Consider the following 12,984-nt stretch of genomic DNA (forward strand, 5'->3'; position numbering starts at 1 on the left):
GGCATGGACAGGCGAAAGCTCGCCTGGCAGCGGAGCGCCAGCTCCATCCCAAGATCCAACTAACATAGTTTTAACTGCAGCACCTTTAATCTCCTACTACTTCACAGCCTCCATACATCGTCCCCTTATCAAACGAGCTGTGTCAGGCAGAAATTTGGGTTGTTTTCATGGCTTCCACATCAAAGTTGTTAACTTTGTCGCCACCCTGCTGTGTTATCCACAAAATATGCTGGCAAACTTTTATGATTTACCGATATTATTTCAGCGCTTCTTGCGCATCTGTTGACATTCCCCTCACCCGCCATAACCAAAACTTATAAGAACGCTGCTACACTTGATCTTAGACAAAAGGCTCTTAGGGGTGCTGTTTGAGGAGGAGCAGAGAGACAGGGGCATGGACAGGCGAAAGCTCGCCTGGCAGCGGAGCGCCAGCTCCATCCCAAGATCCAACTAACATAGTTTTAACTGCAGCACCTTTAATCTACTACTACTTCACAGCCTCCATACATCGTCCCCTTATCAAACGAGCTGTGTCAGTCAGAAATTTGGGTTGTTTTCATGGCTTCCACATCAAAGTTGTTAACTTTGTCGCCACCCTGCTGTGTTATCCACAAAATATGCTGGCAAACTTTTATGATTTACCGATATTATTTCAGCGCTTCTTGCGCATCTGTTGACATTCCCCTCACCCGCCATAACCCAAACTTATAAGAACGCTACTACACTTGATCTTAGACAAAAGGCTCTTAGGGGTGCTGTTTGGGGAGGAGCAGAGAGACAGGGGCATGGACAGGCGAAAGCTCGCCTGGCAGCGGTGCGCCAGCTCCATCCCAAGATCCAACTAACATAGTTTTAACTGCAGCACCTTTAATCTACTACTACTTCACAGCCTCCATACATCATCGCCTTATCAAACGAGCTGTGTCAGGCAGAAATTTGGGTTGTTTTCATGGCTTCCACATCAAAGTTGTTAACTTTGTCGCCACCCTGCTGTGTTATCCACAAAATATGCTGGCAAACTTTTATGATTTACCGATATTATTTCAGCGCTTCTTGCGCATCTGTTGACATTCCCCTCACCCGCCATAACCCAAACTTATAAGAACGCTACTACACTTGATCTTATACAAAAGGCTCTTAGAGGTGCTGTTTGGGGAGGAGCAGAGAGACAGGGGCATGGACAGGCGAAAGCTCGTCTGGCAGCAGAGCGCCAGCTCCATCCCAAGATCCACCTAACATAGTTTTAACTGCAGCACCTTTAATCTACTACTACTTCACTGCCTCCATACATCGTCCCCTTATCAAACGAGCTGTGTCAGGCAGAATTTTCGGGTGTTTCACCAGATACATAGTGGAACTCGGCCCATCTGTCGCCGCCATGCTGGAGACCTGCAGTTGCAATCATAGCAGCGCAATATGGATGCCCCATACTGTCGCTCTTAATTATTCCTAGGTGAAATATTCAAACGATCCTGCCTGCTTTGAAAATTATAATTTTTTCAAAGTAAACGCTTCTGGCCCCCAGGCCCATTTTGGGTGGGGAGGAGCCGAGAGACAGGGGCTTGGACAGGCGAAAGCTCGCCTGGCAGCGGACCGCCAGCTCCATCCCAAGATTAGGCAGCCTCAGAGGCATCCATGCACGCTTCCCCTGCTGTTTCCTGTCCATTTCGCCTCCACAGCGACCACCAATGTCTCCATGCGCAACTTTCAACTGTCTATACCCCAGACGCTGGAGCACGAGAGGATATGCAGCACATCATCCCCTTATCAAACGAGCTCTGTCAGGCAGAATTTTCAGGTGTTTCACCAGATACATAGTGGAACTCGGCGCATGCTGGAGACCTGAAGTTGCAATCATAGCAGCGCAATATGGATGCCCCATACTGTCGCTCTTAATCATGGTAGTCGTCTCCATGGCTGCCTCCACATGTCGTCCCCTTATCAAACGAGCTGTGTCAGGCTCATTTTTCGGGTGTTTCACCAGACACGTTATGGAACTTGGTCACTATGTCGCCACCATGCTGTGTTATCGACTAAATATACCGTCAACCTTTTGTTCACAGAGGAAATCATTTCAGCGCTTCTTGCTCACCTCCTTTGGTTCCTCTCTGCCACCCATTGGTTTGAAGCCTGAGTCCATTTAGGATATGTCGCCATGCCACTCTCTAGCCTGCCGCTGCCGCTGCCTCTGCATGCCGTCCCCTATAATAAAAATAAAAACACAAACAGTGTGACTAGAGTTTACAAATTTCTTATACTTTAAGGGATAAGGACCCTCTCCAGAGCCCCTGTGTAGTCCACCCAACTTAGTGTGCAGCAGAAATCCTTTCTTTACATCATGCCGGCTTATGTCATGGAGTGCGTTGCAGATGGACATGTCTTTGCCTGTCCATTGCACTGGTGTCTACAGTACACCAATGTAATTGACTTTTCTGTTAGTACAAACTTCCCAGCTTTTGGCAACTCCATAGTACTCATCATCTGCCACTCCCTCAGGGCTCCACAATTTGCCGCCTAAGGCAGAATTTTCATTCTGCATCATGGCAAATGAGTCCCTGGGCAGAGGTCAACCTTTACATGTGTATAACCCCAATCACTACTGATAATGTACATCACTACAGGTTCTCTACTCTGCTGCTATGAGACTACAGCCAGAGAAAACCAAGTATTTCTAACTGTTTTGCCTCATTATGTCTTACAGAGCAGTCATGGCTTTCCTGAAGAAATCTCTTCTCCTTGTCCTTTTCCTGGGATTGGTTTCCCTTTCCATCTGTGAAGATGAGAGAGAGTAAGTCCTGCTGTTATATAGTGATAGGAGAAATTACAGGGTTATTCTCATCCCTATAGTATAATAACACTGTGTGACTGGTAACAGAACGACTGTCGGATCCCCACTGATCCTATAACTTATGGGACAGCAACTCTGGGGTAGATTTATGGACCCTACTTGGGATGTGAGTGCTTTATGTTACATGGAACAGTTGATGGAGGGATGGAAGCAATGTATATGACATAGTCCTATATGTTATAGGCTGAAGGGACAGCAGTGATGTATATAACATGTCGGGTGAGATCTGTCTGTTCTTCACTCTGAATTGAACCCCAAATGCCATAAACAGCAAATATAAAAAGATGCCACAATCCACAGAAAGTAGAATTCATCCTATTGTTGGGTTCAAATAAAACGCACAATGTTTCATCTCTCGAAGCCTTACGAACATACATAATGCACTTATCTTATGCATATATACACACATGCGTATACTATCCCACCACACATCATACACTTACACTTTACAATAGCAAACATACATCATTCACAAGGACATCACAAGCAGCTGGAGCAGATATTAGCAGCAGCAGCATGGAAGATGGGACCACAGTTTAGGGCTGGATAGACATCTCTTTACTTATATGACACAATGGGGCAAATTTACTTACCCGGCCCATTCGCGATCCAGCGGCGCGTTCTCTGCTCTGGATTCGGGTCCGGCCGGGATTTAAGAAGGTAGTTCCTCCGCCGTCCACCAGGTGGCGCTGCTGCGCTGAAAGTCATTTCATCGTGCCGGAATGCACCACCTCGGACCAGGTGAAGGTAAGCTCTCTCCAAGCGACACTTTTTCGGTTTTTAAATGCGGCAGTTTTTCCGAATACGTCGGGTTTTCGTTCGGCCACGCCCCCCGATTTCCGTCGCGCGCATGCCGGCGCCGATGCGCCACAATCCGATCGCGTGCGCCACAATCCCGGGGCAATTCAGGTACAATCGGCGCAAATCAGAAATATTCCGGTAACACGTCGGGAAAACGCGAATCGGGCCCTTAGTAAATGACCCCCAATCTGTTCTGTGTGCTGTGAACCTTCTCCCCTTCAACAGGTCCTGACAGGTAGGAAGTGGAGGCATGGGGACAAAGGCTGATAGTGGTGTCCAGTGATGGGGGAGGTGTCTCCTGGTGGGTGATGGAGGATGTGTCTGATGGTGTGTTGGGTGATGGAGGATGTTTTTCTCGATGGAGGATGTGTCTGATGGTGTGGTGGGTGATGGAGGATGTGTCTGTTGGAGTGGTGGGTGATGAAGAATGTGTCTGTTGGTGTGGTGGGTGATGGAGGATGTTTCTGATGGTGTGTTGGGTGATGGAGGATTTGTCCCCCAATGGAGAATGTGGCTGATGGTGTGGTGGGTGATGAAGGATGTGTCTCCTGGTGTGGTGGGTGATGGAGGATGTGTCTGATGGTGAGGTGGGTGGTGGAGGATGTGTCTCCTGGTGTGGTGGGTGATTGAGGATGTGTCTGATGGTGTGGTGAGTGGTGGAGGATGTGTCTGCTGATATAGGATGTGTCTGATGGTGTGGTGGGTGATGGAGGATGTGTCTCCTGGTGTGGTGGGTGGTGGAGGATGTGTCTGATGGTGTGGTGGGTGATGAAGGATGTGTCTGATGGTGTGGTGGGTGCTGGAGGGTGTGTCTGATGGTGTGGTGGGTGATGGAGGATGTGTCTGATGGTGTGGTGGGTGGTGGAGGATGTGTCTGATGGTGTGGTGGGTGGTGGAGGATGTGTCTGATGGTGTGGTGGGTGGTGGAGGATGTGTCTGATGGTGTGGTGGTTGATGGAAGATTTGTCTGATGGTGTGGTGGGTGGTGGAGGATGTGTCTGATGGTGTGGTGGGTGATGGAGGATGTGTCTGATGGTGTGGTGGGTGGTGGAGGATGTGTCTGATGGTGTGGTGGGTGGTGGAGCATGTGTCTGATGGTGTATTGGGTGATGGAAGATTTGTCTGATGGTGTAATTGGTGATGGATGATTTGTCCCCCAATGGAGAATGTGTCTGATGGTGTGGTGGGTGGTGGAGGATGTGTCTCCTGGTGTGGTGGGTGATGGAGGATGTGTCTGATGGTGAGGTGGGTGGTGGAGGATGTGTCTGCTGAAGGAGGATGTGTCTGATGGTGTAGTGGGTGATGGAGGATGTGTCTCCTGGTGTGGTGGGTGGTGGAGGATGTGTCTGATGGTGTGGTGGGTGATGGAGGATGTGTCTGATGGTGTGGTGGGTGGTGGAGGATGTGTCTGATGGTGTGGTGGGTGGTGGAGGATGTGTCTGATGGTGTGGTGGGTGATAGAGGATGTGTCTCCTGGTGCGGTGGGTGGTGGAGGATGTTTTTCCTGATGGAGGATGTGTCTGATGGTGTGGTGGGTGATGGAGGATGTGTCTGATGGTGTGGTGGGTGATGGAGGATGTTTTTCCCGATGGCGGATGTGTCTGATGGTGTTGTGGGTGATGGGGGATGTGTCTGATGGTGTTGTGGGTGATGGGGAATGTGTCTGATGGTGTTGTGGATGATGGGGGATGTGTCTGATGGTGTGGTGGGTGGTGGAGGATGTGTCTGATGGTGTGGTGGGTGATGGAAGATTTGTCTGATGGTGTGGTGGGTGGTGGAGGATGTGTCTGATGGTGTGGTGGGTGATGGAGGATGTGTCTGATGGTGTGGTGGGTGGTGGAGGATGTGTCTGATGGTGTGGTGGGTGGTGGAGCATGTGTCTGATGGTGTATTGGGTGATGGAAGATTTGTCTAATGGTGTAATTGGTGATGGATGATTTGTCCCCCAATGGAGAATGTGTCTGATGGTGTGGTGGGTGGTGGAGGATGTGTCTCCTGGTGTGGTGGGTGATGGAGGATGTGTCTGATGGTGAGGTGGGTGGTGGAGGATGTGTCTGCTGAAGGAGGATGTGTCTGATGGTGTAGTGGGTGATGGAGGATGTGTCTCCTGGTGTGGTGGGTGGTGGAGGATGTGTCTGATGGTGTGGTGGGTGATGGAGGATGTGTCTGATGGTGTGGTGGGTGGTGGAGGATGTGTCTGATGGTGTGGTGGGTGATAGAGGATGTGTCTCCTGGTGCGGTGGGTGGTGGAGGATGTTTTTCCTGATGGAGGATGTGTCTGATGGTGTGGTTGGTGATGGAGGATGTGTCTGATGGTGTGGTGGGTGATGGAGGATGTTTTTCCCGATGGCGGATGTGTCTGATGGTGTTGTGGGTGATGGGGGATGTGTCTGATGGTGTTGTGGGTGATGGGGAATGTGTCTGATGGTGTTGTGGATGATGGGGGATGTGTCTGATGGTGTTGTGGGTGATGGAGGATGTGTCTCCCAACAGAGGATGTGTCTGATGGTCTGTTGGTTGATGGAGGAGGTTTCTCGTGGTGGGTGATAGAGGATGGGGCAGATTTACTTACCCGGTCCTGTCGCGATCCAGCGGCGCGTTCTCTGTGGAGGATTCGGGTCTTCCGGCGATTCACTAAGGTAGTGCGCCCGATGTCCACTAGGTGTCGCGGCTGCGCTGAAGTCCGTCGGAGTTAACTGAAGTTCACCAAGCTATCCTGGGTGCAGGTAAGCGCGTGTCAAGCCCCCCTTTTTTAAAAAAAAAATACGGCGTTTTTTCCGCCGGCCACGCCCCCGATTTCCGTCGCGTGCATGCCGGTGCCGATGCGCCACAATACAATCGCGTGCGCCAAATTCAGGGAAAATTCTGGGAAAATCAGCGCAAAACGGTAACATTCGGGTAAGCCGTCGGGAAAACGCAATTCGGGCCCTTAGTAAATGACCACCGATGTGTCTCCCGATGGAGGATGTGTCTCCTAGTGAATAAAATGGTAACTCTTAATACACATAGTATGATTTCCCAAGTAAATAATCCCAATATTGGATCGTATTAGCGCGCACACCTCCGGAGTGCCATATGTGATCTCATTCTAAATTCTCATCATAAATATGTAAACTTAGACTAATTGATAAATATATATATATATATATATATATATATATATATATATATTGACTCAGCTGGCAGATACAAGGATTCCATGGGAACCCTGAGGCCTTACTGCACCATGACAAGTCATGATAAATTACCTTACTATTTAATTCACTATTTCTAAAATTCCCAATATAAAGTATATTTATTCCATGATACATAAACCTACATATTTGTACTGATTTAATAATACTCTACTTGTCATGTATTTATGTTTGTCCTGAAAGACTATTTATCATGCATGAATACCATATATACTCGAGTACAAGCCAAGTTTTTAAGCACAAAAAAATGTGCTGAAACCCCAAACTTTTATATATAAAAACTCACCTTTCCAGCTTCCCCGCTGCTGGCTATATACTGGGGAGCAGGTGCTGGCTATATACTATGGGGCAAGGTCCAGCAGGCTATATACTGGGGAGCAGGTGCTGGCTATACACTATGGGGCAAGGTATATAATGGGGAGGCTGTGATCAATGCATTTCCCACCCTCGGCTTATACTCGAGTCAATAGGTTTTCCCATGTTTTTGTGGTAAAATTAGGGGCCTCGGCTTATACTTGGGTTGGCTTATACTCGAGTATATACGGTACTTCCCAAATAACTGAATATCATATCATATGGTCTCCCCCTATGCTAAAGTATTTCTAATTATATTAATATTTTCCAAGTTGTAGTGTTATCCTTGCCATTATATCATCTCTGAGGCCGTAGCCATATCCAGAGTTGCAATTATCTATTGTTATATAATTTCTGATACTCCAGTCACATCCGTAGCTTCAATCATCCATAAATTATTATATCATCCAAGATGACTGCAGCTCTGGATGTAACTGGAGTATCATTGTGCTGTGATATCATCTATGATACTCCTGTCACATCCAGAGTAGACAGTAACTATTTAGTGGGAGAGGGGGAGCTATCAGCACCTATGGGTGTCAGACACAGGAATGGCACCACACTACAGTGAAACACATCCCCTCCCCCCAGCAGGGGACACATTCCTGTAGTAACTCGGGGGCGCTGATGTGTTGGATACTTCCCCCTACTGCCGGGCCATCTTGTAATGACCTCAATAACCATAGTGTCCCCACCAGGAGAAACAGCCCAGCTACACGGCCAGGGGAAGGTAGTGTGAACACTGGCAGATATAGGAGCAGAGCAAATAGGGTGTCTTAGTTTTGTGATGTTTAAGTGAAAATATATTTTGTTAACCTATTTTATTATAGCTAAGAGCAGTTATTTACTATCCCGGGCAACGCCGGGAACTACAGCTAGTAGTATATATAGGGAAATGTTTCATGAAATCTCCATTGTCTCCTCACAGGAAAAGAGGAGAAGAAGAGGAACAAGAAGAGGAACGTGACCTGGAAGCTGCGGAGACTCAGGAGAGAAATGCAGAAAAGAGATTTTGGAAAGAAAAGAGATTTTGGAAAGAAAAGTGATTTGGACCTCCCCCGGCTGTAATGAGAAAAAGTGGAAGAAGAGGATATTAGCAACATCCAATGTCTCCTGACTCCATAAAGCAGAATTCTTCTTAGTTCTGCCCTAAATATAATAAAGCCGATGTAACTGATATAAGGATCTGTCTGTTTTATTTAGTCCTATAAGAAACATTTATAATTAACACGTATTTCTATCCTGATTGTTTACATTAGCTTTAACCCCTTAGTGACCGCTAGTATCATTTTTTACGTCAGTCTCTAAGAAGCCATAACAAGTGGAGACAAACAACAAAACATATAGATTGTGCTCCCATTATAGAGGAGTAAGGTTATTAAAATTTGAGGTTCAAAGGTGACCCACAATCCAATGTAGGTGGAGGGTTACCTGAACTAGACTGGTATTAACCCCTTCACGATCCGTGAGGGATATATCCCCCACGGAGCTATGAAGGGTGTATGAAGAGGGCTCACGGGCTGAGCCCTCTTCATACAGAGATGGGCTTTTCTGCATATCGCAGCAAAGACCCATCGCTGACACCCGCGGCCGGTGCTTGCAAAGTTGCCGGGGGCACTTAAAATGTGGCAGCGCATGGGCACCGCCATCTTACCTACGATCAGTTGCCATGGTAGCCTCGGGTCTTCTTCAGACCCCATGCTGAATGGCTTCTGAAGATTTGTTACAATGAGCGAACGGCTCAATGTAATGAATTATGTGCAAAAATGCAGTTGTATTGCAGTATATGGTAGGAACGATCGGAGCATCTAGGGCAGTGATGGCAAACCTTTTAGAGGCTGAGTGCCCAAACTACAACAAAGACCCGCTTATTTATCGCAAAGTGCCAACACAAATTTAATTTATGATTTATACTCCCTTCTCTGTCACAGTTTTCATTGATACCAGCCCCTGAGGACACCAATAAAGCAGAAAATAGTCCCAGGTAGAGCTGGCACTTTAACATACCTCTGTGCACAGCACGTCCTGGGCTGTCTGGGACTGCAGGAAGATACCTGGAGTCCTCTGGTGATGGCCTGAGTGCCCACAGAAAGGGCTCTGAGTGCCACTTCTGGCACCAGTGCCATAGGTTAGCCATCACTGATCTAGGGTTAATGTACCCTAGATGGTCTAAGAAATAGTGAAAAAAAAAAAAAAAAAAGGTTAAAAAATGTAAAAAATTTATAAAATATTAAAAGTTCAAATCACCCCCCTTTCCCTAGAACTAATATAAAATATAATAAACATGACCTCCGAAACGGGAAATGGCGCCCAAATGTCCGAAATGCGACTTTTACACCTTTTTACATGACATAAAAAATGTAATGAAAAGTGATCAAAATGTCGAACAGTCCTCAAAATGGCAGCAAAGAAAACATCTGCTCATTTCGCAAAAAATGACCCCTCACACAGCTCTGTGCCCCAAAGTATGAAAAAGTTATTAGCGTCAGAAGATGGCAAAAAATTTTTTTTCTTTTTTGTACACATTCGTTTAATTTTTGAAAATGTATTAAAACGCAATAAAACCTGTATAAATTTGGTATCACCGCGATCGTACTGAACCTGAATTAAGTAGAGGTGTTATTTGGATCGCACAGTCACGTGATGCACACACGTTTTTTTTTTTCAATTTTTCCACATTTGGAATTTTTTTCTGGCTTCCCTCTACATGACAGGGAATAATAAATACCCTGTTTCTCTGAAAATAAGACAGTGTCTTATATACATTTTTGCTCCTAAAGAGTCTATAGGTCTTATTTTCAGGGGATGTCTTTTTTTCCATGTACAAGAATTTCCATTTATCGACGAACAAAAAATCGACTTCTCTAACATCCTTACGAGTCTCCAAACTCTGAATTTCATGCAGTATTTCTTGTGACTCCATTTCTATTAGAATCATTGGCCCCAATCTCTCATGTTTAGTAAAAGCACTTCCCATAAATGACCCTTCTTATCCTGGTAGCTGCTGGTATCACATTTGCAGCACAACAGCCAGTGATTTAATTCCATGAATTCTTCCCCATGTCACAACCTTCTGCGGCATCTAAAAGATTTCCTAATACTAATGTATGGGTGGGGGGAGCTGCTGTTATGACTGCCGCTAGGTCTTATTTTCAGGGGAGGCCTTATATTTCTAAGCCTGAACAAAATTGTACTAGGTCCTACTTTCGGGGGATGTCTTATTTTAGGCAAAACAGGGTAACATCACGGGAAAAGAAAATTTGTTACGTACAAAATAAGCCCTCACACAGCTCTGTACTCCGAAAAATGAAAAAGTTATGGATTTTTGAAGATGGAGAGCGAGAAATGAGCGAAAATACCCTGCGGCCTTAAGGGGTTAAGGGTAAATTCACACGACTGCAATTATAATATACTGCTGACACATGCAGCTTCTGGTACCGGCTCAGTTCTGGTGCCAGAAGCTGGACATAATAGTATGTCATGTGTCAGCAAATAACTGCTGACCATGTCCTATTATTACGTCCAATGTTGGCAAGGGGCAGGCTCGGTCTGGCCCGCCGGGGGGCCGGGGAATTCCCCGGTGGGCACCGACACCTGGCACTATGGCAGGGGCCTCCGTTCGTATCCGCAATGGCCGCTCGAGTACTATCAGCCACAGCCACAGTGCGACGTGGATGGATGCTTTCCGGATGCTTTCGCAGCCACGCAATGACGTCATGATGTCATCGCGCAGCCACGCATCTCTCCCACGGCAGCAGCGACAGGATGAGGTGAGTAACTTTTTTTTTTTAACTAGTGGCAAAAGAGTGTGTAGGCGTTGGGGGGGGGGGGGGGAGATTGTTTGGGGGGAGAAGTATGAGGGGTTGGGGTAAGAAATGTGTATGGGGGGTGGGGGGTAAGAAACGTGTATGGGGGTGAAGGTGGGGGGTAAGTAATGTGTATGGGGGGTAAGAAATGTGTATGGGGGTGGGCGGGAAGAAATGTGTATGGGGAGTGGGAGAGGGGGAGAAATATGTATAGGGTGATGGGGGGGGGAGAAAAGTGTATGGGGGGCCTTAATAGAATCTAGAGTGGGGGTGGCAATGTGTATGGGGGGCCTGCTAGCCCACTGTAGTATACAGCCTGCCAGCCCCATGTAGTATCTAGTCTTCCTGCCCCCTGTAGAACACAGCCTGCCAGCCCTCTGTAGTATTTAGCCTGCACGCCCACTGAAGTATACAGCCAGCTCCCAGTGGTATACAGTCAGTCAGCCCCCATGTAGTGTACAGCCAACCCCATGTAGTATATAGCCTGCAAACCCCTGTAGTATACAGCCATTCAGCCCCCAGTAGTGTATAGCCAGCCAGCCCCCAGTAGTATATAGCCTGCCCTTGTAGTATATAGCCGGCCCCTAGTAGTAAATAGCCTGCCAGTCCCCTGTAGTATATGGCCTGCCAGCCCCCTGTAGTATACAGCCTGACAGCCCTCTGTAGTATATAGCCTCCCAGTCCCCTGTAGTATATAGCCTGCCAGCCCGCTATAGTATATAGCCAGCCCCAAGTAGTATATAGCCAGCCAGCCCCATGTAGTGTATAGCCAGCCAGCCCCCAGTCGTATATAGCCTGCCAGCCCCCTGTAGTATATAGCGAGCCAGCCTCTGTAGTATATAGCCTGCAAGCCCCCTGAAGTATATAGCCTGCCAGCCCCCTGAAGTAGATAGCCTTCCAGACCCCAGTAATATATAGCCTGTCAGCCCCCAGTGGTATATAGCCTGGCAGCCCACAGTAGTATATAGACAGCCTGCCCCCAGTAGTAGATAGCCAGCAAACCCCCAGTAGTATATAGCCAGCCAGCCTCAATACTAAATGGCCAGCCAGCCCCCAGTATTATATAGCCAGCGCCCAATAGTATATAGCCAGCCAGCCCCAAGTAGTATATAGCCAGCCCCCAGTACTAAATAGCCAGCCCACAGTAGTATATAACCAGCCCCCAGTAGTAAATAGCAAGCCAGCCCCCTGTACAATATAGCCTGCCCCCAGTACTATATAGCCAGCCAGCCCTCACTAGTATATAGTTAGTCCCCACAAGCCTGACAGCCACCATACTATATAGCCAGCGAGTCTCCAGTAGTATATAGCCAGACCCCAGTAATAAATAGCCAGCCAGCCCCATGCAGTATATAGTCAGCCAACCTCTGCAGTATATAGCCAGCTCACGCTAGTATATAGCCTGCCAGCCCCCTGTAATACATAGCTAGCCAGCCCCCTATACTATATAGCTAGCCAGGCCCCTGTAATATATAGCCTGCCAGCAAGCCCCCTGCAGTATATAGCCAGCCTGATCCCAGTAGTATATAGCCTGACAACCCACTGTTGTATGTAGCCAGTCAGCCCCCTGTAGCATATAGACATCCAGCCAGCCCCCTGTAATATATAGCCTGCCAGCCCCAGTAGTTTATAGCCTGCCAGCCCCCCCAGTGGTATGTAGCCTGACAGTCCCCCCAGTGGTATGTAGCCAGCCCCCATTAGTATATAGCCTACCCGCCACCTGTAGTATATAGCCAGCCCCCTGTAGTATATAGCCAGCCAACCCCCTGTAGTATATAGCCTACCACCCAACCCCCAGTAACATATAGCCTGACAGCCCCCTGTAGTATATAGACTGCCAGCCATCTGGAGTATATAGCCAGTCAGCACCCTGTAGTATATAGCCAGCCAGCACCCTGTAGTATATAGACAACTAGCCTGCCCCCAGTAATATATAGCCTGAAAGCCCTCTATAGTATATAGCCTGCCAGCCCCCCAGTGG

At 47.6% G+C, this 12,984-nt stretch overlaps 1 protein-coding gene across 2 annotated transcripts in view; it reads left to right on the plus strand.

Moving 5' to 3' along the window:
• The window catches only part of LOC140119532 (phylloxin-B1-like), a 113,497-nt gene extending 105,118 nt beyond the window's left edge, over nt 1-8,379 (plus strand). Inside the window, exon 4 of one of the 2 annotated variants that reach the window (XM_072138677.1) lies at nt 8,166-8,379. In XM_072138677.1, the coding sequence (XP_071994778.1) occupies nt 8,166-8,243 (78 nt within the window). In that variant the 3' untranslated portion in view covers nt 8,244-8,379. The remainder of the gene's footprint in view (nt 1-8,165) is intronic. The other variant, XM_072138678.1, reaches the window with a different exon arrangement.
• The last annotated feature ends 4,605 nt before the right edge of the window (nt 8,380-12,984 follow it).

Source organism: Engystomops pustulosus, chromosome 2 (assembly GCF_040894005.1).
Source record: "Engystomops pustulosus chromosome 2, aEngPut4.maternal, whole genome shotgun sequence".
In the NCBI taxonomy this organism is placed as follows: Eukaryota; Metazoa; Chordata; class Amphibia; order Anura; family Leptodactylidae; genus Engystomops; species Engystomops pustulosus.